This window comes from Caretta caretta, chromosome 11 (assembly GCF_965140235.1).
Source record: "Caretta caretta isolate rCarCar2 chromosome 11, rCarCar1.hap1, whole genome shotgun sequence".
NCBI classification, from domain to species: Eukaryota; Metazoa; Chordata; order Testudines; family Cheloniidae; genus Caretta; species Caretta caretta.
The window spans coordinates 72,339,283-72,367,190 of record NC_134216.1 but is presented as its reverse complement, the minus strand read 5'-3'; the positions used below and the strand labels follow the sequence as shown (position 1 = coordinate 72,367,190).

Sequence of the window (27,908 nt, the reverse complement as noted above, 5' to 3'; positions counted from 1 at the left end):
CGATATAATGATCCTTTAATAGCACCATTATGAAATGATACACCGCACATTGGAGACAGTTATGCTAGGTGCATGAGACAGCTCTCCAAATGAGCCCCAATATACAGCAATGCAATAGAATGCCCATTTCCACACATTTGTGTGCATACTTCAATTGACATTTGCCATTAAATGGAAAGTGGTCGGGGGAGGGGGTGCTGGGAGTCAATATGCTACAAAATGGCTTTTGCTGATGAAATAAAGTTAATTGCTGTCGAGTTCCTCCTTCATGTGCTGGTTCTTTGGCTTCTGGTCCTGTTGGACCTTCAATTTACTTTAAAAAAAAAAGAAAAGAAAACAAATCATAGTTAAAGCATTCAGTGTCTCATCCTTAACAAAACCTAATCAGACACAGCTTAAGGAAGGAAACCGTGTATAAACCTGTATTCATATCAGCTACTAATTATTTTCTTTAGCATCAATATCAGTTCACACCCTGCATTGCCATCTCACATTTCTGGTGTTCAGTAAAGAGGGTCCATAATATTCCATGGCAATTGCTCACACAGGTATGTTGAAATGTCATTCCTACAAGGTCACTCTCCCCAGCAGAAGTTGGTCCAATAAAAGATACCACCTCACTCACCTTGTCTCTCTCATATGCCTACAAAGTAGTCCCTCAGACTTTTGCAAATAGTAAGACCATATAACTGGCTCCGTGGATGAGGGGAAAGCGGTGGACATGTTGTTCCTTGACTTTAGCAAAGCTTTTGACATGGTCTCCCACAGTATTCTTGCCAGCAAGTTAAAGAAGTATGGGCTGGATGAATGGACTATAAGGTGGATAGAAAGTTGGCTAGATTGTCGGGCTCAACGGGTAGTGATCAATGGCTCGATGTCTAGTTGGCAGCCGATATCAAGTGGAGTGCCCCAAGCATGGATTCACCAAGGGAAGGTCATGCCTGACTAATCTAATCGCCTTTTATGATGAGATTACTGGTTCTGTGGATGAAGGGAAAGCAGTGGATGTATTGTTTCTTGACTTCAGCAAAGCTTTTGACACAGTCTCCCACAGTATTCTTGTCAGCAAGTTAAGGAAGTATGGGCTGGATGAATGCACTATAAGGTGGGTAGAAAGCTGGCTAGATTGTCGGGCTCAACGGGTAGTGATCAATGGCTCCATGTCTAGTTGGCAGCCGGTATCAAGTGGAGTGCCCCAAGGGTCGGTCCTGGGGCCGGTTTTGTTCAATATCTTCATAAATGATCTGGAGGATGGTGTGGATTGCACTCTCCGCAAATTTGCGGATGATACTAAACTGGGAGGAGTGGTAGATACGCTGGAGGGGAGGGATAGGATACAGAGGGACCTAGACAAATTAGAGGATTGGGCCAAAAGAAATCTGATGAGGTTCAATAAGGATAAGTGCAGGGTCCTGCACTTAGGACGGAAGAACCCAATGCACAGCTACAGACTAGGGACCAAATGGCTAGGCAGCAGTTCTGCGGAAAAGGACCTAGGGGTGACAGTGGACGAGAAGCTGGATATGAGTCCACAGTGTGCCCTTGTTGCCAAGAAGGCCAATGGCATTTTGGGATGTATAAGTAGGGGCATAGCGAGCAGATCGAGGGACGTGATCGTTCCCCTCTATTCGACATTGGTGAGGCCTCATCTGGAGTACTGTGTCCAGTTTTGGGCCCCACACTACAAGAAGGATGTGGATAAATTGGAGAGAGTCCAGCGAAGGGCAACAAAAATGATTAGGGGTCTGGAACACATGACTTATGAGGAGAGGCTGAGGGAGTTGGGATTGTTTAGCCTGCAGAAGAGAAGAATGAGGGGGGATTTGATAGCTGCTTTCAACTACCTGAAAGGGGGTTCCAAAGAGGATGGCTCTAGACTGTTCTCAATGGTAGCAGATGACAGAACGAGGAGTAATGGTCTCAAGTTGCAGTGCGGGAGGTTTAGATTGGATATTAGGAAAAACTTTTTCACTAAGAGGGTGGTGAAACACTGGAATGCGTTACCTAGGGAGGTGGTAGAATCTCCTTCCTTAGAGGTTTTTAAGGTCAGGCTTGACAAAGCCCTGGCTGGGATGATTTAACTGGGAATTGGTCCTGCTTCGAGCAGGGGGTTGGACTAGATGACCTTCTGGGGTCCCTTCCAACCCTGATATTCTATGATTCTATGATTCTATGATAAGGGTCAGTCCTGGGGCCGGTTTTGTTCAGTATCTTCATAAATGATCTGGAGGATGGTGTGGATTGCACCCTCAGCAAGTTTGCAGATGACACTAAACTGGGAGGAGAGGTAGATATGCTGGAGGGTAGGGATAGGATACAGAGGGCCCTAGACAAATTAGAGGATTGGGCCCAAAGAAATCTGATGAGGTTCAACAAGGACAAATGCAGAGTCCTGCACTGAGGACAGAAGAATCCCATGCACCGCTACAGACTAGGGGCCGAATGGCTAGGCAGCAGTTCTGCAGAAAATGACCTAGGGGTTACAGTGGACAAGAAGCTGGATATGAGTCAACAGTGTGCCCTTGTAGCCAAGAAGGCCAATGGCATTTTGGGATGTATAAGTAGGGGCATTGCCAGCAGATTGAGGGACGTGATCGTTCCCCTCTATTCAACATTGGTGAGGCCTCATCTGGAGTACAGTGTCCAGTTTTGGGCCCCACACTACAAGAAGGATGTGGAAAAATTGGAAAGAGTCTAGCTCTCAGCAACAATAATGATTAGGGGACTGGAACACATGACTTATGAGGAGAGGCTGAGGGAACTGGGATTGTTTAGTCTGGGGAAGAGAAGAATGAGGGGGGATTTGATAGCTGCTTTCAACTACCTGAAAGGGGGTTCCAAAGAGGATGGATCTAGACTGTTCTAAGTGGTACCAGATAACAGAACAAGGAGTAATGGTCTCAAGTTGCAGAGGGGGAGATTTATGTTGGCTATTAGGAAAAACTTTTTCACTAGGAGGGTGGTGAAACACTGGAATGCGTTACCTAGGGAGGTGGTGGAATCTCCTTCCTTAGAAGTGTTTAAGGTCAGGCTTGACAAAGCCCTGGCTGGGATGATTTAATTGGGGATCGGTCCTGCTTTGAGCAGGGAGTTGGGCTGGATGACCTCCTGAGGACCCTTCCATCCCTGATATTCTATGATTCTATGTTTGGCTAATCCAGACAAAACTGAAGAGATCACAGTACAAAATGTACAAAGTGACCTAAAACAGCTTTAGAGAACTAAAATTAGCAGTACAATGGACAGTCTAAAACAGAGGTGGGCAAACTACAGGCCGCAGGCCACAACCGGCCCGTGGGACCATTCTGCCCAGCCCTTGAGCTCCCGGCCGGGGAGGCTAGCTCCCGGCCCCTCCTCTGCTGTCCCCGCTACCCCGCAGTCATGCTGCTGTGCGGGCAGCGCAGCTGGCTCTGGCCGGGCAGTGGGGCTGCTAGTCCTGCTGCTCTGAGCTGCATGGTAAGGGGGCTGGGGGGGTTGGATAAGTTGAAGTGGGGTTCTGGGGGGCAGTCAGGGGACAGGGAGCAGGGGCAGGTTGGATGGGGCAAAGGTTCTGGGGAGTGTGGTCAGGGGACGGGGAATGGAGGGGGTCAGGTTGGATAGGCGTGGGAGTCCCAGGGGGCCAGTCAGGGGCAGGGGTGTGGATAGGAGTTGGGGCAGTCAGGGGACAGGGAGAAGGGGGGTTGGATGGGTTGGCGGTTCAGGGGGGGGGGCGATCAGGGGATGGGGAACAGGGGGGGTTGGATAGGCGTGGGAGTCCCGGGGGGCCTGTCAGGGGCTGGGGTTTGGATAGGGGTTGGATCAGTCAGGAGACAGGAAGCGGGGGGTTGGATATGGGGTGGGGTCCCAGGGGAGGGCAGTTAGGGGTGGGGGGTCCCAGAAGGGGGTGGCCAGGGGGGTTGGATGGGTTGGGAGTTCTGAGGGGGGCAGTCAGGGGGCAGGAAGTGGGAGGGGGCTGATAGGGGGTGGGGGCCAGGCTGTTTGGGGAGGCACAGCCTTCCCTACTCAGCCCTCCATACAGTTTCATGACCTTGATGTGGCCCTCGGGCCAAAAAGTTTGCCCACCCCCAGTCTAAAAGGAGGAGCCATTGCTCATCATAACATAGTGCCAGGTTTTATGGGAAATGCAGTTAAATCAAAGGTTCCCATGAGCCCTGTACTCTTGGGTTACATGTGTTTCTGGAAGAACACATGAGCATGTCTCCAGCATGCTCCGCCAGATTTTCATGGGGTAATCATAGCCAGAAATCTCATTTCTAAGCATTTCCCTGCACACTACCATTCTATAAATTAGTGAAAACAACTGAGGCACAGACTTCTCCCAGGAAGAAAAGCCTAGATGAGCTGCAGTAAGCTACCAGCTAACAGCCACTCGCTGGCTTGTGTGAACAAGTTTGTGGCCTCAGCTCAGTTCCTCACTAACAGGTGTCCAGGTCAGAGAACTAGCACTGTAAGCAGCACTCAGTCTCAGAAGGACGGCAGGATCATGGACAAAGAGCTATTCTCTGGGCTAGGCATGGAACCCGGTGTGTAAATCCCCACCTATGTGAGGAAGTGGACATCATAGAATCATAGAATATCAGGGTTGGAAGGGACCCCAGAAGGTCATCTAGTCCAACCCCCTGCTCGAAGCACATCACCACTCCCTGGGCTATGTATTAGTTGTGGGGGTAAACACGGACTTAACCTTTGGTGCTTATGAAAGATGCCATCTTGACAGTACAGGAGAAAGCTATAGGGCCTCCATCGGTCTGCCTTTGCCTGGGAATAAATCAACAACTTTGGATCAGGCCCCCCTAACTGCAGAGTCAAAAGGAGTCTTGCCTTTGGCTTCAATAGGCTTTGAACCAAGTTTGGAGTCTCCTGGGAGCAGTAGCAATTCCTAGACATCAACAAGAGCAAATACCTATAGACACCGGGTCCAAGAGGGAATGGCACACTCTGGAAAATCATAGTAGACGGTTTCCTCCACTGCTAAATGGCAGAGAAAGTGACAAGTCTTCAGAACAGCTGGAGTGGACTATTGTAGCCACTCTCCTATTTGTCAGGACACCTGGGCTTTGTTCTCCTGCAGAAAGCAGCCTGTGGCATTCTGGTTTATAAGCAGGGCGGGGGTATCAGATACAGAGTGCAGAGATAGCAAGAGCAGATTCTGCAGGGGAAGGGGCAACAGCTGCAGGGAACTAGGATCTTTGCCGCTGCCTGCCACCTTACCCAAGTTGCATAATGGTGAAATCAAGGGCCCTTGCTCTGGCTCTCTGCCAGGATGAACACTCACTCCGAGCTCATCAATTATGCAGCAGCTCCCAGCTTGCAGAGATTTTTTCTTTCCACCAAACAGAAATAAACCTCCTGCAGAGGATGAGGGGAGGTGGGGGAAGTGAGTGACAACCCAGGGCTGGGCACTAAGTTCTGGAGAATGCAATGCTGTGCCTAAAGAGGTGGTCTCCTAATGAGTACACCAGGGATGATGTCTTTTCCTCCCACACCCTGGAAACATGATGCATCCTACATTGGGACTGTCCTTTGCCTAGAAGGACCAGGGCAGCTCTCAGATCCTCCCTGTATTTTTCATCCAGGATTCCTATTAGGTACGTACATACGACTAAGTCCAAGGTTAGCTAGGCTTTCATTGCTGGAAAATCCCAATATTCTATGCTGTCACACTCTTATCCATTCTGTTCGATCCCTCCTCAACTTCTCAATTGCCTCTTGTATTCAGAGTCTACTATAATGTGAGTCAGATGCCCAGCTCCATTGCAGTCAATCGCAATTTATCCCAGCTGAAGATATAGCCTTGTCTAAGACTATATTTCAAAACCCCCATTACTTTGCATTGGACCGGATCTGCTTTGAGGAGACACTGCCCTGGTGTGATTAAGACAGAGAAAACACATTAGTAACAGTGATGACCCACAGGTTACTTGAAGTAGAATCAGGGGCTTGTTGCTTTGTTTGTTTGACCTCAAACTTCAGGGAAATACACCCAACCCTGGACATGAGAGGGATTCAGAAAATAAACCCAGCTGCAGATTTCATAGCTGACTTCAGCAAAGAGAGATTTCCAGAGGCACAAAGGGGAAGCAGGTGCTCCACAGCCCTTTGTGGCTTTGACAATCTCCTCCTAAAACTTCCAATCCACACACCTGACCTTTGGAACATCCAAAGCCTAGCCCTCAGCTGGGGGGTCTCTGGCCTATATTTACCATTGGCAGCTTAACGTTTTCAGTTCATCCTAAGAAAGAAAGCAGGTAAGATTTTAAGAGTCATATGTTCCTCTCCATTTGCTTTATTTTCCTTTAAAAGGATGTTTTCCTGCTTATTTGTTTTTAGGTGTGGTTGGTTTTATTGGGGGTGGGGGGGGCATGTACACTTTATACCTTAGGGAACACAAAATATTGGTGATATTACTGTTTTACCTGGAAGACTTCTTGGGGGACTAAAGAACTGGTTTGGGAGACCTTGCACTCTTTAGATTAAAAGGAGAAGGGCTATGAATTTATTCAAAGAGAATCCCTCACCTCCCTCCCAAGTTTTATTAGAAGTTGGTTTAGAGAGATATTAAAAATGAACACAGATTTTTAGGCAGTCTGACAGACTCCATCCCCCTCTCAGTATCGCTTCTTACAGTCTCTTGACCCTTCTGGGGTCATTTCACTAGCTTGCCAGCAAAACCAAAGAAAACCCAGTATTTCTGATGCAAGATCTGAGCAAAAGAAGTTTTAAAATAAATATTATACATAAAATTAACACACACACACACACACCCCCGCCATAGGTCTATAGATGAAAAAGTTACAGTCATCCTTGGTGCCACTCTACTGAGCTCATTGGAATGAATTCACAATCTAACCACAGCCAATTATTTAATTTATTTAAATCTTTGTTTTAGAACATTGAGGGAGATCAAACCTTTTATTTACTCTTGATTTAGCTTTAGTTTTGTCATCTTGAGCCTCCTAATGGGAAAAAAGCCAGCTAGAAGAAAATAACTTGCATGCTGGAACAACACTGCAGCCTGACCATGGAAGTCGGAAGAAATTAGAAAGGTCAAAGATTACATAAAAAGGAAAAGCACTAATTAAAATGATGTGTCAGCTTGACATGACTTGTGACTAGCATAAAAGAGGACAGACTTAGGGAAAGCATTATTTTTTAAATAGCATGATGAAATAAAACAAACCCTGATCTAGCAGAGTACTGGGTTTTCTCTTTTTAATTTTGACCTCTGGTTTGAAAGAAAAAGTACTCTCCCCTATCGTGTAATTTTAAACAAGAATCTGGCTCAGGATCGAACAGCTGCTTGGGGTTTGTCAGTGACTCACTGACATTAAACTTTGTCTAAAACTATCAATTTTCCAAACCGGAGAAGTTAGTTCAGCCTCCTCACATATGGTATGGTATCCTAGCTCTTTCTGCCCGGGCTGTGAGCAACGGTGCCAATCGTGCTGTGGTTACATGGTGAATAGGAACTGCACACAGGCCATCTCTTATCCTGTAGAAAGATTCTTCTGCTTAAAGAACAGCTTTCCTTTTCCTCAGCAGACTTTGAAAGTGTTTAAAATGCTAACCAGCTATCTTCATGGTGTGCACATTAATCTCATTTAAAGTCACTTTCCTTTAGATTAACTTCTCTGTCGCATGATATGGTGGGTGACATAGCAGCAGCAATTAGAACGACTCCCACGCAGCCTCTCAGAAGTAGGTTAGCAAAGACAGTTTGTGCAATGCAAGACTTACTGAAGCCAATGAATTGCTTATGCCTTCACTATTATTTGCATTAATTAGACTCTAAATAGATTACCCTTGCAGCCAGACTGCAGGTGGAGGTGTAATGAACAGCTGCTGCAGTTACATTGCTTCTTTGTTCTTTTAGATACTGTAATACAGAGGTAATGGTTTGTATGACAGTAGGGCCCTGAGGCTCCATTGTGATAGTCAAAGAGACTGCTCCAGAGACCTTAGACTCTAAATAAACATGACAGACACAGGGGAAGTGGATGTGCCCAAGGTCACAGAGCAAGTCTGTGGTGGAGCTGTGAATAGAGGAGAAGCCAACAGAGGGAGTTTGCCTGGGAACGGTCCGAGAGGAGCTACGGTGAGTGCTGCATTAGGGGGACTGTGTTCTGAGCTGGTGGGGTGAATATCCGAGTGTCTATCTGCTGTGACCATTTGTTGGACTGGAGCTAGTTTGACCCTGTGGTTCTTTGTTTGAAAAATGTGAATTGGGAGTGCTTTGTTTCAGGTGGGCCTTGAGTGGTTGATTGGAGGGAAGGCTTTGAGCTGGGGCAACTGCTTCGAACCAGCAGCCTTATAAAAAAGCAGCCAGTTGCAAAGCGAGTGAGCGGCCAACAGAGGAGAAGCCAACAGAGGGAGTTTGCCTGGGGTTGGGGGAGTTCCCATAGAGTTTTAGCCTTTCAGGCTTCTATTAGCAGTAAATACAACATCTGAAGAGGCTCTTAGGAGGAAGACAATATGGATAGTGAGTGATCAGCTGTTGTGACCTGCACAGGATGTGCCATGTTTGTCTTTCTCCCAGAGGATAGAAGCAACTTCATCTGTACAAGGTGCAAGCTGGCCTCCATATCAGAAGAGAAGGTTAAAGGACTAGAGACCCAAGTATCAACCCTGCGTTGCATCAGAGAAAATGAAGATTTTCTGGATAGAAATCAGTGTTTGGTACTGCAGCACAGCATGCTGAAGAATCTGAGTGGGCAGTGCAGAATGGGAAGAAAATTGGCAGCATGTGACCTCCAGAAGAAGAAAGAGGAGAACCCATGTACCCCCAATGCAGATAGAGGTAAGAAAGCATTTTCAGGCTTTCTGCACAGGTACTATGGCAGAGAATGATTTGGAAGAGTCATCTGAGGGACGGGATCAGAAGGAGACCCCATCGACCGGAAGGCATGGGATGCATTGTTCTAGGGCTCAAGAAGAGGAGATGGGTGGTGGTGGTCAGGAACTCCCTCCTAAGGGGGATGGAGTCATCCATCTGCTGTCCAGACCAGGAAACTCGAGAAGTGTGCTGCTTGCCTGGAGCTAGAATTCAGTATGTGACGGAGTGTCTGCCGAGACTGATCAAGCCCTCAGACCACTCCCCTTCCTACTTCTCCATGTGGGCACCAATGATACTGCCAAGAATGACCTTGAGCAGGTCACTGCAGACTACATGGCTCTGGGAAGAAGGATAAAGAAGTTTGAGGTGCATGTCATGTTCTCATCCATCTTCCCTGTTGAAGGAAAAGGCCAGGTAGGACCATTGAATTGTGTAGGTAAATGTGTGGTTACGCAGATGGTGTCGGAGAGGGGGCTTTGGTTTCTTGGGCCATGGGATGTTGTTCCAGGAAGAAGATGGGAAGAGATGGGATCCACTTAATGAAGAGAGCGAAGAGCATTTTTGCAGGCAGGCTTGCTAACCTAGCGAGGAGGGCTATAAACTAAGTTCACCGGGAGATGGAGGCCTAAGCCCTGAGGTAAGTGGGGAAGTGGGACACTGGGAGGAAACACAAGGAGGAGTGTGCAACAGGGAAGGCCTCCTGATTCATACTGAGAAAGTAGGGCAATCGGCTAGTTATCTTAGGTACCTGTACACGAATGCAAGAAGCCTGGGAAACAACCAGGAAAAAATGAAAGTCCTGGCACAGTCAAGGAACTATGATGTGACTGGAATAACAGAGATTTGGTGGGGTACCTCACATGACTGAAGCACTGTCATGGATGGGTATAAACTGTTCAGGAAGGACAGGTGGGGGAGAAAAGGTGGAGGAGTTGCACTGTATGTAAGAGAGCGGTATGATTGCTCAGAGCACCAGTATGAAACTGGAGAAAAGGCTGTTGAGAATCTTTGGGTTAAGTTTAGAGGCAGGAGCAAGAAGGGTGATGTCATGGTGGGCGTCTGCTATAGACCACCAGACCAGGAGGATGAGGTAGATGAGGCTTTCTTTGGACAACTAACAGAAGTTTCCAGATCACAGGCCCTGGTTCTCATGGGGAACTTCAAATCACCCTGACATCTGCTGGAAGAGCAATACAGCAGTGTACAGACAATCCAGGAAGATTTTGGAGAGTGTTGGGGACAACTTCCTAGTGCAAGTGCTGGAGGAAGAAATAGGGGCCATGCTCCTCTTAACCTGATGGTCACAAACAGGGAAGAATTGGTAGGGGAAGTAGAAGTGGGTAGGCAGGGTCCTGGGCAGCAGTGACCATGAGATGGTCGAGTTCAGGATCCTGACAAAAGTAAGAAAGGAAAGCAGCAGAATATGGACCCTGGTCATCAGAAAAAGCAGACTTTGACTTCCTTCATGAACTGATGGGCAGGATCCCCTGAGAGGCTAATATGAGGGGGAAAGGAGTCCAGAAGAGCTGGCTGTATTTTAAAGAAACCTTATTGAGGATGCAGGAACAAACCATCCCAGTGTGCAGAAAGAATAGCAAATATGGCAGGCGACCAGCTAGGCTTAACAGAGAAATCTTTGGGGAGCTTAAACACAAAAAGGAAGCTTACAAGAAGTGGAAACTTGGACAGATGACTAGGGAAGAGTATAAAAATATTGCTTGAGCATGCAGGGGTGTAATCAGGAAGGCCAAAGCACAATTGGAGTTGCAGCTAGCAAAGGATTTGAAGGGTAACAAGAAGGATTTCTACGGGTATGTTAGCAACAAGAAAGTGGTCAGGGAAAGTGTGGGACCCTTACAGAATGAGGAAGGCAACCTAGTGGCAGATGATGTGGAGAAAGCTGAAGTACTCAATGCTTCTTTAGCCTCTGTCTTCACAGAGAAGGTCAGCTCCCAGACTGCTGCACTGGGCAGCACAGTATGGGGAGGAGGTGAGCAGCCCTCAGTGGTGAAAGAACAGATTAAGGACTATTTAGAAAAGCTGGACATACACAAGTCCATGGGGCCGAATGCAATGCATCCAAGGTTGCTAAGGGATTTGGCTGATGTGTTTGCAGAGCCCATTGGCCATTATCTTTGAAAACTTGTGGCGATCGGGGGAGGTCCCAGATTGGAAAAGGGCAAATATAGCGTGAATCTTTAAAAAATGGAAGGAGAACCCAGGGAACTACAGACTGGTCAAACTCACCTCAGTCCCTTGAGAAATCACGGAGCAGGTCCTCAAGGAATCCATTTGGAAGCACTTAGAGGAGAGGAAAGGGATCAGGAACAGTCAACATGGATTCACCAAGGGCAAGTCATGCCTGACCAACCTGCTTGCCTTCTATGATGAGATAACTGGCTCTATGGATATGGGGAAAACGGTGGACATGGTATACCTAAACTTTAGCAAAGCTTGTGATATAGTCTCCCACAGTATTCTTGCCAGCAAGTTAAAGAAGTATGGATTGGATGAATGGACTATGAGGTGGATAGAAAGCTGGCTAGATCGTTGGGCTCAATGGGTAGTGATCAACGGTTCAATGTCTAGTTGGCAGCCGATATCAAGTGGAGTTCCCCAGGGGTCAGTCCTGGGCCCAGTTGTGTTCAACATCTTCATTAAGGATCTGGATGATAGGATGGATTGCATCTTCAGCAAGTTCACAGATGACACTAAGCTGTGGGGAGAGGTGGATATGCTGGAGGGTAGGGATAGGGTCCAGAGTGACCTAGACACGTTGGAGTGTTGGGCCAAAAGAAATCTGATGAGGTTCAAGAAGGACAAGTGCAGAGTGCTGCACTTAGGACAGAAGAATCCCATGCATCGCTACAGCCTGGGGATCAACGGGCTAAGCGACAGTTCTGCAGAAAAGAACCTGAGGATTACGGTGGATGAGAAGCTGGATATGAGTCAACAGTGTGCCCCTGTTGCCAAGAAGGCTAACGGCATAATGGGCTGCATTAGGAGGAGCTCTGCCAGCAGATCGAGCAAAGTTATTATTCTCCTCTATTCGGCACTGGTGAGCCCACATCTGGAGTACTGCATCCAGTTTTAGTCCCCCCACTACAGAAGGGATATGGACAAATTGGAGAGAGTGCAGCAGAGGGCAACACAAATGATTAGGGAGCTGGGGCACATGACTTATTAGCAGAGGCTGAGGGAACTGGGCTTATTTAGTCTGCAGAAGAGAAGAGTGAGGGGAGATTTGATAGCAGCCTTCAACTACCTGAAGGGAGGTTCCAAAGAGGAGGGAGCGAGGCTGTTCTCAGCGGTGGCAGATGACAGAACAAGGAGCAATGGTCTCACGTTGCAGTGAGGGAGGTCTAGGCTGAATATTAGGAAACACTATTTCAGTAGGAGGGTGCTGAAGCACTGGAATGGGGTCCCTAGGGAGGTGGTGGAATCTCCATCTGTAGAGGTTTTTAAGGCCCGGCTTGACAAAGCTCTGGCTGGGATGACTTCACTGGGGTTGGTCCTGCTTTGAGCAGGGGCTTGGACTAGATGACCTCCTGAGGTCCCTTCCAACCCTAATCTTCTATGATTCTATGGTTTCCATTCCAGTGCTCAAGCCACTAGACCACTCTTTTCCCCCACCACCCTGCAGCTCTAGATTAAGCTTTACATTAATCATTATTCCTACAACAGTCTGAATGGCTGCCAAGTTGTACCTGTGTGTGTATTTGAATCAAATATGGCTACACAGCAGGAACGCAGTCAGGACTCACCAAGAGATTTATAACATTTCAAGATGTGCCCTCACATCAGACACCTCAACAAGGGCATGATCCAGAGCCAAAGTCAATTGGAAAGGCCCTAACTACACATGATGTGCTTTATTGCTGACAGAAATTTCCTCTGTATCAACCAGGACAGGTCGAGAAAAGTGGTAGAGATGAAAGAGTGTAGGCCTGTGAACACCAGAGTTCATTCTAGGCTACTGAATCAAGGATTTATTTGTGGGGACGATTTTTGGGATGTGGAATGGGATTAAACCCATAAATATATCACAGTCTCCCCAAAAGCTGTCTGATGGCAGTAACCTCCAGTCACTACATGTCCATGGAGCTATCCAGTCCTGAATGCCTGCCAGGCTCACAGAATATGAGGGGGGACGAGAGAGGGGGGCGGTTAAAGAGACTGCCAAATTATTACATTTGGATGAGAGAGCAGATTGGATGGGCTACAAACTCCATCTTTTCATATAGTTTCTGTGCTTGTTGTGACATGTCAGTTTAGTGTTCATTAGTTATTAGTTCATTTCCACGCTGACTACACAGCACATCATACAAAAGTGTTCCCTTAATTTGGCCATTGCATTGTAGAACTGCGAGCATTTCTTTTTACCTGAGTAACACAGTGCTACTGCTGTTTCCATTCTTGCTTGTCTCATTGGCATTGCCACCAGTAAAATCTGTACGACAAGCAACAGCAAGTCTCGGAGCTTGGGTCCACAGACTGGGGCTCACACTATAGTGCTAAAAACAGTTGCAGATGTTCAAGCTCAGGCAGCAGCTCAGACCCCAGAGAGGGCTTCAGAGCCTGAGCCCAATCATCTACACAGCTATGTTCAGTGCCATAGCATGAGCTCAAGTCTGTAGCCCCTGGCTCTGTGCCTCATTGCCATGAGCTACTGCTTGTTGTGTAAACATACCCTAAATTCCCAGGACAGGCTGGCTTCCAGCACACTAGTAGCCAAGTCACAGTTTATGGATTCCTATATTCTCAGGAGGTCATTTATTCTGAGCAATCAGATTCTGAAGTTCCAGGATATACCTTGATAGAAGGCACATTCAAGAAAGTGTATTTACCTGAGTGGGGTTATTCCAATGCATAGGAGTTTGTTTTACTGGATTTGCGCTGAGCTTTATAGCTCTGGCGTCTTCTCCCTGCAGAGAAGGCCTCAGGAGCAAGTTTAGCTTTTGGAAAAGAATATGAAATGTTAGTGGGTCCCTTCAGCATTCTCATGAACGGTTTGAGCAGGACATTCTCCCAAAGCATTGGAGTAAGGGTTAGACAGTCAGGGTCCAACCCCATACTGAAAAAGCACATACTGACTTCTGATGAGGTGAACATCATGATGTACAGACTTGAGGTAAATACTGAATGAGGCCAAGCAGAAGTCGGGATTTCCTTTATGGGAAAATCATGATATTCACCAACATGTTCACCATGTTCACCAACATGAGCTATGGTCTATGCTGGGGTATATATGTTCTGAACATAGCCATGAGTATGCGTAATCTCTCCATGGTGGCTCTGAATTGCTGGAGCATCACTGTATTTCCATTTTACACTGATGTTCCAAAAAGAGGATCAGCTCCCAGCTGCGGAGCTGGGATCCAAACTTTGAAGATGATGAGGAAGAACCGTTACCACCTCAAAAGGTCTCCATCAAGGAAATCTGGGACAAGATCCCATTTTGTCATGGGGCTGCTTTGAGCCAAAGGGCTGTGTTCTGTTCAAGATTAAATCTTGTGCAACTAAAGAATTTCAGCCCTCTACTGAACATTCTCTCTTCTAAGGACTGACTTTACTGACACAAGTATTTAAACATGGAGCTGGAATCTGGCCCTTTATACAGCACAACTGTTCCCTGAACACAGAAGAGCAACAAAAGCCTGCTGTAAGCCACAGCCTGCCAATGCCTGATCTGCCTCCTGCAGTCTAGAGCCCCATCTTCCTAAAAATAGAGATCTCTGCAGCTGCATCCAAAGCCTTATGCAACAATGACAGCTGCTCTATATGAACTTGTGTCAAGGTTCTTTCCCCACTCTGAACAGATGTGGGGAACTGCGTGTTAAAGAACAGGGAAAGAGCCCACTTGGAGACGTCTTCCCCCCAAAATATCCCCCCAAGCCCTACACTCCCTTTCCTGGGGAAGGCTTGATAAAAATCCTCACCAATTTGCAGAGGTGAACACTGACCCAAACTCTTGAATTTTAAGAACAATGAAAAAGCAATCAGGTTCTTAAAAGAAGAATTTTAATTAAAGAAAAAGTAAAAAGAATCACATCTGTAAAATCAGGATGGTAAATACCTTACAGGTTAATCAGATTCAAAACATAGAGAATCCCTCTAGTCAAAACCTTAAGTTACAAAAAGACACAAAAACAGGAATATCCATTCCATTCAGCACAGCTATTTTACCAGCCATTTAACAAAAGGAAATCTCATGCATTTCTAGCTAGATTACTTACTAACTTGACAGAAGTTCTGAAGAGCATTCCTGACCTGGTCCCGGCAAAAGCATCACACACACAGACAGACCCTTTATCTTCCCCCACCCCCGCCCCAGCTTTGAAAGTATCTTGTCTCCTCGTTGGTCATTTTGGTCAGGTGCCAGCGAGGTTATCTTAGCTTCTTAACCCTTTACAGGTGAAAGGGTTTTGCCTCTGGCCAGGAGGGATTTTATAGTTCTGTGTACAGAAAGGTGGTTACCCTTCCCTTTATATTTATGACAACTTGTATGGCTATGAAGGGTGGGGTGGGAGGTATGGAGTCCTTTCCTAATCCCCCACTATACACACTTTTGCAAGGAACAGCTAGAGTCCCTGCTTCAACCCTGAGCACAAAGGAAGAGTTTCCATGATGCCAAGAGCACTAATTAGATGTTCAAGTGGAGCAGTGGGGATGTGCTAATGGCCCAGCCCTCTCTGCGTAGGCTCGTGGACAAGCAGCAGAGCTGGGAGCACATGTCACTCTTGCCAGGTGCAGCTGTTGTTCCAATGCACCTAGAGGTTCTGCCTCAACATAGCCTCCACATGCAGCATGCCTCCAGCTGGGGTGCTGATTGCCTCCTGCACTAGCTCTAGCATTGGCAGGAAGAGCTACAGGATAGCTCTGTGGGACATCCTGGGCCAGGTCAATGGTCCCTCCAGCCCAGTAGCCTGTCTCTGACAGTGGCCAGTGCCAGGTGCTTCAGAGGGAATGAACAGAACAGGACAATTATCATCTGATCCATCCCCTGTCATTCAGTCCCAGCTTCTGGCAGTCTGAGGTTTAGGGACACCCAGGGCATGGGGTTGCTTCCCTGACTATCTTGGATAATAGCCATTGATGACCTATCCTCCATGAACTTATCTAATTCTATTTTGAACCCATTTATATTTTTGGCTGTCACAGGTTTGACTGTGTATTGTGTGAGGAAGTATTTTCTTTTGTTTGTTTTAGCCTGCTGCCTGTTAATGTCATTAGGTGACCCCTAGTTCTTGTGTTATGTGACCGGGTAAATAACACATCTCTCTTCACTTTCTCTACACCAGTCAAGACTTCATAGACCTCTATCATAACCCCCCTTAGTCGTCTCTTTTCTAAGCTGAACAGTGCCAGTCTTTTTAATCTCTCCTCATATGGAGAGATCTATACACCATGCTATTAAACATTGGCCTAGCAGTGTTTTGGGCAAAGAGTAAATTCACCCAAAAATGCTATTCATGAATTCAGCTCAAATTGGGCAAATAGTTTCAGCCCAAAACCAATTTTGAAAAGGTTAAATCAACATTCTATTCCAGAATTGTCAAGCTGAATCAACATTCAAACTGTGTCATTCGACCTGAAGGAAGTTTTCTGTTGTTTTTATTTTGTCAAGAAAACCCTGAAAAAAATTCAGCTTCAGTTTGAAAGCAAGCTTTCCTGCCCCACCCTGTTCAGCCACTGAACCAAAAAAAAAAAATCCATTCCTTGCTCAATTCCAGGGTAACGGAAGACCTGCCCAGGGGAAGCTTGGAAAAAGATTGTGCTGGTGGGCACAGGAAGAATGCAAGTGTCACCACTGCTTGAGATTGCAGACTGCTCCTCTCATAAATATAAAGGGAAGGGTCACCACCTTTCTGTATACAGTGCTATAAAATCCCTCCTGGCCAGAGACAAAGTCCTTTCACCTGTAAAGGGTTCAGAAGCTAAGATAAGCTCGCTGGCACCTGACCCAAAATGACCAATGAGGAGACAAGTTACTTTCAACACTGGAGGGGGGGCAACAAAGGCTCTGTCTGTGTGTTGCTTTTGCCAGAACCAGAGCAGGAATGCAGGTCAGAACTCCTGTAAAGAGTTAGTAAGCAATCTAGTTAGATATGCATTAGATTCTGTTTTGTTTAAATGGCTGATAAAATAAGCTGTGCTGAATGGAATGTACATTCCTGTTTTTGTGTCTTTTTGTAACTTAAGGTTTTGCCTAGAGGAATTCTCTATGTTTTGAATCTAATTACCCTGTAAGGTATTTACCGTCCTGATTTTACAGAGGTGATTCTTTTACTTTTTCTTTAATTAATATTCTTCTTTTAAGAACCTGATTGCTTTTTCATTGTTTTTAAGATTCAAGGGTTTGGGTCTGTGTTCACCTATGCAAATTGGAGAGGATTTTTATCAAGCCTTCGCCAGGAAAGGGGGTGTAGTGCTTGGGGAGATATTTTGGAGGGGAGACGTTTCCAAGTGGGCACTTCCCCTGTTCTTTGTGTAACACTTTGGTGGCGGCAGCTTTTAACCTAAGCTGGTAAGAATAAGCTTCGGGGGTCTTTCATGCAGGTCCCCACATCTGTACCCTAGAGTTCAGAGTGGGGAAGGAACCTTGACAGCTCCCCTCTCCACGCTCTCAGAATTACATGTCCTCCCATCCCTGTGAAAACTAGTGATAGTCTGGTCCTTCGCCTGGTTGCATCGCTATCATTCCACATTGGCCACTCCCTCAAGTTATGCTTCCCTGTCTCACTCTCACCTTGGATCAGTAAGTCAGGGTTTTTTTACCCCATTCCAATCAGAGCATTCACCCAAGCCTCACTACCTCAAGAGTATATCGAGAATTCAAAGCACCTACGCTAAGGTTAGGGTGGCTATATGGTAGTTGAGAGGGTAAGAGAAACCATGATTTGAGGACTTCAATAGCTCAGACATAGGTGAGAGGTTTATTGCAGGAGAGGGTGGGTGAGATTCTGTGGCCTGCATTGTGCAGGAGGTTAGAATAAATGATCATAATGGTCCCTTCTGACCTTAATATCTATGAATCTATGAAAATCTTGTCTGTTAGGCTGCCAATGATATGCATCAAAGCTCTGAGTGACAAAGAGTCAATCACCCAGATTACTTACCTTCATTGCGACTGTCACCCCTTCTATCTGGGGCCATGATTTCCATGAACATCATCTAAAAATAAAGAAATCTTTCAAAGGCATATATACCACGCTGTCAGAGTAAGCCACAGTCAAAGGCAGCCTTTTGGATTTGCAATGATTTTATCTTGTTTAAAGTTACTCTGTTTGGGAAAAACACCACTGAACCAGCCTAGGGAAATATAAGTACCAGAAAGGGGACAGCCAGTCCAAGAGGAAACTGGCTGGCTAGCCCTGACTGGCATGCAGGGAAATCACCTTTAAAATAGGACCCTGGAAATAAAGGCTCCCCCCCTCCCCAAATCAAGAGGAGCTTTTCAAAGGTATCCCCTTGTTAATTAGAGCCTCTGAAACCAATGAGATTAGGGACTTTGGCTTGGAGCCTTTGGGGTTTTCTAGAAGCCTTTACAGTTTGATACCAAAGTCACTCTGTCCCTGCCTGCCAGTAGCATCACATGGCCACGAGCCTGATTTTGCCCCCCTGAAGTCAATGGGAATTTTGTTGGAAGATGACTGGTCCCCAGGCCATTTATGGTAACAAACATATGACCATAGAAATCTCCGTTCCCGCAAGCAGCTTCTCTGATGCTCTGCGACACTTCCAATCAAACCGACCCACAAGCAAGCAGGAAATCTCCCCTCTCGTGTTGCTGCAGAGACAAGTGCTTTGTGGTTCTAACTGAATTCACTGGTGCCAGGACTGGCCCTTCAGTCAATCCATGGCAAGGCTGCCTCAGCCTTGTTTGTCTAAGCTAGCTTTTGTACTGTGACAGGGAAGGGAAGGGCGGATGTGCCCCCTCATCCCACTCCCAACACCTATTCACAACATGCCGGGCTGGGAACTCCTGATCTAAACCATAACCTCCAAAGGCAGATTTACAGGGCACCTTTTGCAGAAAGAAACTTATTTCCTTTTTCTCTGGCATCACTTCCCTTTGGCTTTTATGCTCCATAAATACTATAGCAACTGTTTCCTGACAGAAATAACGGCAGCAATCAGCAATTTTAAATGACTGTTAAAGAGTATTCACCAAAATGACTCTACTCCAAAAAGTGAGTATTTCCACTGAAACCCCATTGTAGGAGTCATGTTAGTCAGGAAACAGAATCAATGCTCCAAATATACCCACATAGCTTGAATTTTAAACACTCAAACTGCACTGCTTCCATGCTACAGATCATGAATTCCTAGAATGTATTCTCTGAACGGTTTGGAATAGGGACTAAACACAAGAAAGTCACAAGCTACTCTGACAAATCAAAGATGCTGAAGTTTGAATCTTATTTGCTACAAGTTATTCATTGAGCTCTAGCATTTAACCAATGGCACAAGTTGTCCCCATACTCTGGCACTATAAGCTTTTGCCTGAAATGAAAACTTCATTTCTGAACATAATTATTGGGCACAACCTTAAACACCATGGCAATTAACAAGAAACAGAGTGGTGCAAAATGTTCAAACACCAAATGTAACAAAATCAGGTACAAAATCAGAAAAGCAAGTTGCAGAATGAGTTATACCCGGAAAGCGACATAAAAGATAATAAGGGCTTGTCTACACTTAAAGTGCTGCACCAGCACAGCTAGGAAATCTCCCGTCAACCTAACTCTGTCTACACTGGGGATTAGATCGTTTTAACTGCATCACTACGGGGTGTGGATTTTTCACATCCTTGAGCCACGTAATTGTATCAACTTAATATCCTCGTCTAGACCAGCCCTAAGAAAAGGTTCTATAAATACACAGGAACAAGAGAAAGACAAAGGAGAATGTAGGTCTGCTACTAAGTGGGCAAGGACAGCAAATAATAGAGGACATCAAGAGGCCTTAGGTGTTACATGCCTATTTTGCTTCAGTCTTCACTAAAAAGGCTTAATTGTGACCAGATGCTTAACAATTAATATTAACAAGATGGAAGGAACACAAGCCAGAATAGGGAAAGAACAGGTTACAGAATATTTAGGTAAATTAGATTTTTTTCCAGTCAGCAGAGCCTGACACAATCCACTGTAAGGTACTTCTGGAACTAGCTAATGCAATCAGAACCATTAGTGATTATCTTTGTGAATTCACAAAGGATGGGTGAGATCCCAGAGAACTGGAGAGGAGCAAACATAGTACCGATCTTTAAAAGGGGGAATAAAGATGATCCAGTCAGCCTGACTTTGATACCTGGAAGGTTATTTGAACAAAGATTAATTTAACAATCAATTTGTGAGCACCTAGGGGCTGATAGAGTACTAAGGAATAGCCATCATGAATTTGTCAAGAACAAATCATGCCAACCTAATTTCCTTTGGCCTAGTAGATGGCCAGGAAGCAGTAGACATGATATATCTTGATTTTAATAAACCTTTTGACAAAGTCCCACATGACATTCTCATAAACAAGCAGGGATAGTGTGGCCTAGATGAAATTACTGCCAGGTGGGTGGCACAACTGGTTGAAGAACAGAACTTAAAGAGTAGTTATCTATGGTTCACTGTCAAACTGGGAGGATGCCTCAAGTGGAGTCTCACAGAGGTCCATCCTAGGTCTAGTACTGTTCAATATTTTTATTAAAGACTAGGATAATGTAGTGGAGAGTATCTTATAAAATTTGTGGGGGACACAAACCTGTAAGGGGTTGGGAGCACATTGGAGGACAGGATTAGAATTCAAAATGACCTAGACAAATTGGAGAATTGATCTGAAATCAACAGGATGAAATTCAATAAAGACTAGTGCAAAGTACTACAGTTGGGGTGGGGGGGAATCAAATGTACAACTACAGAATGGGGAATGACTGGGTAGGTGGTTGTACTACTGAAAATGATCTGGGGGTTATAGTGGGTCACAAATTGCATATGAGTCAGTATGATGCAGTCGCCGAAAAAGCTAATTTTCTAGGGTGTATTAACAGGAGTGCTGTAAGACACAGGAGGTAACGGTGCTGCTCTATTCAGCACTGGTGAGGCCTCAGCTGGAGTGTTGTGTCCAGTTTTGGGCACCACAATTTAGAAAAGATGTGGAGAAAATGGAGAGAGTCCAAAAAACAACAAAAGTGATAAGAGGTTTGGAAAACCTGGCCTATGAGTAGGCTTGGCAGAGTTTGAAATTAAAAAAACTATGGATAATCTGAATGTTTATTTTTAAGCATTTTTTCTATTTTTATTTTTTAAAATTTTCACAGTTCCGGGAAATTATGGGGGAATCAGACAATACCTGGTTAAAGACAGTAGACAGATATAAGAAGTTAAAGTTTTGCAATAGTTTAAACACAAATCGCCAATATCTCATGTCAAAATATACAACTAAGAAATTCTGAAGCAGCATTTTTCTTACTTTGCCTATCTGTACATTTTGATTATTATTGATGGAAATATTTTTTGTCGGTTTGTGTGTAGCCAATGAAATTGACATTTACCAACAAAAATCGAATCCTTCCAAGTCTACCTATGAAGAAAGGTTAAAAAAACTGGTCATGTTTAGTACTGAGAAAGAGAGACGGGGGTGGGGAGTGGAGGACCTGAGAATAGCCTTCAAATATGCTAAGGGCTGTTATAAAGAAGATGGTGACCAATTGCTTTCTGTCTTCACTGAAGGTAGGACAAGATATAATGAGTTTAATCTGCAGCAAGGAAGATTTCTATTAGATTTTAGGAAAATTTTAGGGATGGACTAGATGACCTCTCAAGGTCCCTTCCACCCATACATTTCGATGATTCTATGACGCCATCCAGAACTCAGCTGCTTCCGTGCTTTGTTACAATCTGGAAATGCAGGAATATGTTTGTCCATCAGTGGGAAAACTGACACCCAGGTGAACCTGGTTTTGCATCAAAGTCTTTCAAAATGTGCATATTTGCATGGTTTTGAAACAGAGCCAGGTGGAGCTCAGCTATTTTGATCAACCTTTACCCAAATCCAGGAATCGAGTGAAGCGGATCAAAACCAAAGAAGAATGTGGAACAGTTCCCAAAGTGAAAGTGCTTTAGTTATAATATGAAGTGCTTGGACTAGTGATGACATGATCACCAAAACAGAAGTGTAGGTGAATAAATTATATTTGTTTCTGATTATTAGAGCTGCATATCTGCATCTTTATGATCATGCAAACAAATACTATGCTGGACAATGTAAAATTAGTGTCAAAGTCTGCAACTCAAGTTCTACCAAGGTATCCATCAGGGAAGATCAAAGATCCCAGCTGATCTGGGGTGATGCCTGAGACAAAATAGCCAAGTTCCAGACCAGGAGAGGGGAACAGAACACTGTTGGGAGAGGCAGTTCTTGTTCTTTGTTGGCGGTGTGCTGAAGGGCTGTTTCCCCCCCTAAAGCGATCACCACATTTGTCTCAGTCATTCACTGTTTCAGTGGAGCAATCTATGAAGTCAGGGTGTCTTCTGATATGCATATGCAACTCCTATTCAGGTTAATGGAAGCCAAGCCTATGTGCACCTGAGGCAGAATTTTCCTTAAGACAAAGCTGCATGGCAAAAGCAAATTTTCTGCTTGCTTACCTCCTCACTGCTTGAGGATTCTGAGCTGGACCCATCCTGGCTGCAGTAAACTGTCAAGTTCTGTATCTGCTCTTCAGAGACCCACACTGTACTTCTGCAGAAGGCCGTTTGCTGTAATAGATCAAAATAGAGTTCACCCATTCAGGTATGGAGGCTATGGCATAAGCCTACTGGCACTGCCCGGAGAACAAGTTTCAATCACAAGTCATCAGCCTTTTGATAGCCAGCTACCAAAAGCAGGGACCTGAGAGAGTACACTTTTCACAACCATGGATTAGCCTTTGGTTCTGGTCTTCCAGCAAAACTTATTTGTGGCAGTTCAGTGTAGTCACCAGTCTCTGGAGTCTTTCCATTTTTGAACTGGGTGTGTATGGCTTTCGTGCTCCTGAAATACATCACCTCCACACCCTGGAGACTGTTGCCTTCTGCCCAACCACAAATAGGGGCATAATGGATAGTGCTAAGGTGAGGTACCTCACACTTGCTTCCCCAATGTTCCTCAGCCCCCTACAGAAGGAACCCCTCCAGGGTGGGGAGAACATCGGTCCCTTCTGATCCACCCAATAGTTTTGTCTTCTGAAGGCTGTAGTGTTTTGGTCTAATTCTGGTTGCTGGGCTGGGAGGTGTTTAGTGGCCTGTCATACAGGCGGTCAGACTCGATGCCCATCTCCATTTCAGAGGCCCTTTTCATCCCTTTGGCTCTCTGAGGTTGCAGACGGGGAGCTATACAGTGCTGAGCTGGTAGTAGCCCCATTTTTTTAAATTACTTCTTTAATCACCAGACTGGAGGCGGTAATGATTAAGCGGCAGTTTCATCCAAACTGAAGTACAACCAACAGCTATTTTAGGTGATGGAGTACTCCAGGGTTGCCCTTAGCTCCATCCTGGTGATATTTTGATACTGTATTTTCATACTTTTGCATGTTTATTAGGATTGCCTGTAAGTGACACAAAGCGGAGAAGACAGTTTGAAATTCCTATTCCCTCATTTGGGGAACTTTCCTGTACTTCACCTGACCGAGCTGAGTAAGGACACAATTGCAGACATAGTAGTATGTGCAATACACACAGGCATCAAATTCAGCCACTGGATAGGGACTCCCCTAAATGATAAAATCCACTGACTAGTTGCCAATGGACTTGGGTGTGGCCCTGTGATAGACTTCAGTTGGCCTGTTAACTAGTGTTGCCTGATAGAGGATTCAGGGAGTCCTTCAGACTGCTCTACTCTATGCCAGGAAACAGGCCAGCATATAGCACAGCTCAGGAGTGGGAGACTGTGTGCAGAGGTGGCTTTAAGCCACATTTCCTTCCGCTCCCATCCTGGGGCTAGCTGGCTGAGTGACTATCAGATAAGCATTAGTTTTTAATGAATCCTAAATATCCTCAAACAGCTTGGTTTTCATATTATGCTCATCCTGGTAGCAGACCAGCTACATGGGGGACTACCCTGGGAAGCAAAAAGGACTTCAACATCATGGTGGATAGTCAGCTGAACTTGAGCTCCCAGTGTGACAGCATGGCGAAAAGGGTTGATGTGATCCTTGGGATGTATAAACAGGGGAATCTCGAGTAGGAGTAGAGAGGTTATATTCTCTCTATATTTGGCACTGGTATGACTGCTACTGGAATCCTGTGTCCAGTTCTGTTGTCTCCAATTTCTCAATACCCTTCTGGAATTGTTGAGGGTTCAGAAAAGAGCCACCAGAGTGATTAAAGGATTGGAAAACTCAAGGAGCTCAATCAGAAGGTTAAGGGTGACTTGTTGAGCATTGAAGTACCTACACAGGGCATGGACATTTGATAATAGAAGGCTCCTCAATCTAGCTGACAAAAGATACAACAACATCCAATGCCTGGAAGTTGAAACTACATCAATTCAGACAAAAAAAAAAAGTGTCTCTTAAGCGTGAGGAGAATTAACCATTGGAACAATTTACCAAGGGTCGTGCTGGGTTCTCCATCACTGGTCATTGTTAAATCAAGACTGGCTGCTTTTCTAAAAGACCTGCTGTAGTTCAAACAGAAATTCACTCAGGAAAGTTCTCTGGCCTGGGTTCTACCCACGAGGGGTCATTCTCGATGATCACAATGGTCCCTTCTGGCCTTGGAATTTATGAATATGCTGGAGAGGAAGATGTAGGAGCAATTTTTCAGTCGGGTATTTTTTACTGTGAAAAAAACATCTTAACTACACCTGTGTTGTTAAGTGAGGCAATATAAAATAATGAAGATGGGCTTGGTCTGGTCCTTTCTAACATGGCATAGAATACACTTCTTTCTCCCACCCTGTGCATGTTGAGCAGGGAGGAGTCTACAGCAGCTTATGTATAGTGGCCAGTCCTCAAATGTCATTTACTTAATGCTTCAAGCCAGGTATTTGCTTAGCAAAGGGCTTGAATGATCAGCACAAAAGCTGACAGAATCCCAGGCCATGTTCAATTACACAGAGGGTGTTTTCCATGCTAGGAGACCCGGCACGCTTACCACATAGTGTCCCACTCTGAAGTTACACGAGGACGGGTCCTTCTCTGAATCTTTAGTGCAGGTGGTTTCTCGAACAATGAAGTCCAGCATTATACTGTAATCATTGTTATCCAACAGGTCAACCTGTATACGAAGGAAGGGCCAATAGCATGTGTGATTGCTGCTTGAGTTGCTTTTCTCTGTGTACACTACACGGTACTACTGCCTCTTTGCCAAACTGTGACAGAAATCAGGGCCTTGGGAGTCAGTATCCCGTCTGGAGCAGAATGCCAGGGACAGGGTAAGGGTATTTTCTTGTGGACATTTTGTAAATAAACCAGTTACACCACGTCTTATTTCCTTCAACAGAGTTGGTAAAAGCTGCACACAACTCCTCCTGCAGAAGCCTCAGGTAAGGTGCAATGGCCCCAAGCAGCACCTGCCATGAGTGACTCTCTAGGGTCTCTCGCCAGTGCAAATTGCTTAATTAAACAGTTCCCTTCCTGCCCCAGTCCTGGGGTTTTACACCTGGTGCTCCCCTGTAGCTCACAGATTTCCTCTGGGAGTATATGGGCTCTGAAAGAGTCCGAGCATCAGCTCTCCTGTGTGGCTGCTTTGCCATCCAAAAGGAACCTCAGAGCTCTAAGGGCTAACAGTGAGACTGCTGCTTTAACTCACATGCTCTCCCTAATCACACACACACACACACACACACACATACACGTCATTAGCACCTTTCAATCCAACAGCAAGGCTACTGTTGAATCACAGCTCCGCCTTGTGTGCTGTAAACAGTACCAACAATGAGCTGTCAAGGCTAGAGAATCAGAGATCAGTTACAGTTAACCTGCATCCGACGAAGTGGGTATTCATCCACGAAAGCTTATGCTCCAATATGTCTCTTAGTCTATAAGGTGCCACTGGACTCTTTGCCGCTTTTACTGTATCTACTGTTAACTACCTTATTTATAAGGTATCTGTTACACCAAAAAAACCCAAGGATGATTGCTTTAGAAAAAAAACTCCCTATTGAGCTAAAAGGAAATCTTTCCCGGGTTTTCTCTTTCAATCATTACCCCTGCAATTGCAACTTACCATTCACCCTATGGTTTATTCATGCCTGGCTAGGGTATAGGTCTGTCATCTCATTATTTTAGCTTATAAATGTCACAGAAGCTGTATAACAATCCATTTCCAAAGTGAGACCCTTAAAAAGAGTGTCTGTACAGTGCCTAGTACCATGGGACCAAATCTGGTTGTTGCCTTTAGGCACTACTCACAATATAAGTGTTCAATAATACCGAACAATAATACTATTACCAGAACCGGTGCTGAGTAGTACCATCCAGCAGGAAACATGAAAACTTTAAAGACTGGCAGGTACATTTGCAGTTATATGTATTAAGGACTTCTCTTCCTCTCATTCTTATTGACTTTTCAGACCCAGTGAATCTCCCTTTCACTTTCAGCACCTTATTTTCCAACCTTGCTACCTGCAATATTTCCAAACTAGATTCATTCCAGCAGGACCATGGGACACTCATCATGCAGGAGTAGGTACATTCCAAGTTTAAAGTTTAGAAACAGTGGGGCTTTGGGTTTGTCTGGGAATGCAAGCCTCTTAATTTTATATCAAAATGCAGTAGTTACAGCATATGTCACTGGGGCTAGAGGTGTGACAGTCACATTTGGTTTTTTGCTTTTCAAAAAGTCCCTTGTGGAATAACAATTGAGCATAAGAAACTTGAGCCTGTTAAAGCAATTTTCTAAGGAAGCTGTAGGCACTGAAGGCAGCGAGGACCAGCAACACATGACCAGTAGAATTGCTGCCATGATACTACATACAGATTGAATATGTTTAGACTGCATGAATGGTGAACGTAAGTGATAAGGACAAGTGCATCTACTGAATATTATAAACACTGGCCAAGAAATGTTCAACTGAGCCACATTACAATGCACCCAAAAATGGAAAGCACTTTTCTAGAGCTGATTGAAAATGCCAATTATTTTTCCATGGAAGATTATGAAAAAATTGTTTTTCCTTGAAGTGTCCCTCAAAAAACCCCCAAAACCCATGGTTTTTAAGGCAAATGAAAAGCTGAAAACTGACAATATTTTGGTTTTCCAAAAAACATGATTTTAGTTTTTGAAAACCAAGAATTTTGATTGAATGACAAGAAAAAAATCATCTTTTTTTTTTTTTGAAGAAAATTAGCACATTCCAAACCAAAAGAAAATTGGTTGACATTTCCTGGTTTTTCCCCACCACAAACATGTTTCAGTGACATTTTTTTGACTAGCTCCACACTCACCCCTCTAACGTAGCTCTTGACGACGCCAAACAGGGCTGGCCATTGTGATCTAGAATTCACTCTTCCAATGGAGGCATGCAGAGCTTCTTCCGTGATGGACAGTTCATAGTCGTACACTGGCAACGCTGACACAAACATATCACAGGCCCATTAAAACAAGCATTGGTCATTCATCCAGTAAGAATGGATGCTCTTCCTATTTAGAGGAACTTACCAGAACAAGACCAAACACTCATCACAAGGACAAAAATGAATAAGGTCTTCATGGTTTCTCTTCTGGAAAACCTAACTTTCCCCCTCGAAGCAGCAAAGTCTTCCCTTCAGGTTTCCAGCATATATTTCTCTGCCTTTATATAATGCAACCTTGATACTCCGCCTGACCTTCCTGTGTCAGAGCTTAGCTACAAACATTGCACTTTAAACAGAAAGGATTGATCTAACAGCAAATATTTGTTAGGCTTTCTACTGCTTGTGGGAATTCTCCATCACAGGGATACTGCAATACTTCTCCACAGGTCTGTGACCAAATCAGAGAAGTCAGGGAGCATCAGAAATACAGCTCCTAACAAGCTCCACGTCCAGTTATAACAGTTTGCTTCTAGCCTTTGCTCTTCAGTTTAAAGCCACTGGATCAAACCTAATCCAGCCCCT

The 27,908-nt window shown here is 45.0% G+C and overlaps 1 protein-coding gene across 1 annotated transcript; it reads right to left on the bottom strand.

The window, feature by feature from the left end:
- Positions 1-37: 37 nt before the first annotated feature.
- Positions 38-27,602, bottom strand: SPP2 (secreted phosphoprotein 2). The gene is made up of 7 exons (XM_048869635.2): positions 27,472-27,602; positions 27,258-27,382; positions 24,964-25,086; positions 22,477-22,587; positions 17,953-18,007; positions 13,681-13,788; positions 38-313 (listed from the first exon to the last, which is right to left on the bottom strand). The coding sequence occupies exons 1-6, from the start codon at positions 27,521-27,523 to the stop codon at positions 13,691-13,693; spliced, it is 564 nt and encodes a 187-aa protein (XP_048725592.1). The 5' UTR covers positions 27,524-27,602; the 3' UTR covers positions 38-313; positions 13,681-13,690.
- Between the last annotated feature and the right edge of the window lie 306 nt (positions 27,603-27,908).

What these genes read in the sequence shown, in the direction of transcription:
- SPP2 (XM_048869635.2), bottom strand. Translation starts at nt 27,523, where the DNA reads ATGAAGACCTTATTCATTTTTGTCCTTGTGATGAGTGTTTGGTCTTGT. An exon ending in TCAGAGTGGGACACTATGTG is followed by an intron (nt 22,588 to 24,963) that starts GTAAGCGTGCCG and finishes GATCTATTACAG; the next exon opens with CAAACGGCCTTCTGCAGAAG. An exon ending in AATCCTCAAGCAGTGAGGAG is followed by an intron (nt 18,008 to 22,476) that starts GTAAGCAAGCAG and finishes CTTTATTTTTAG; the next exon opens with ATGATGTTCATGGAAATCAT.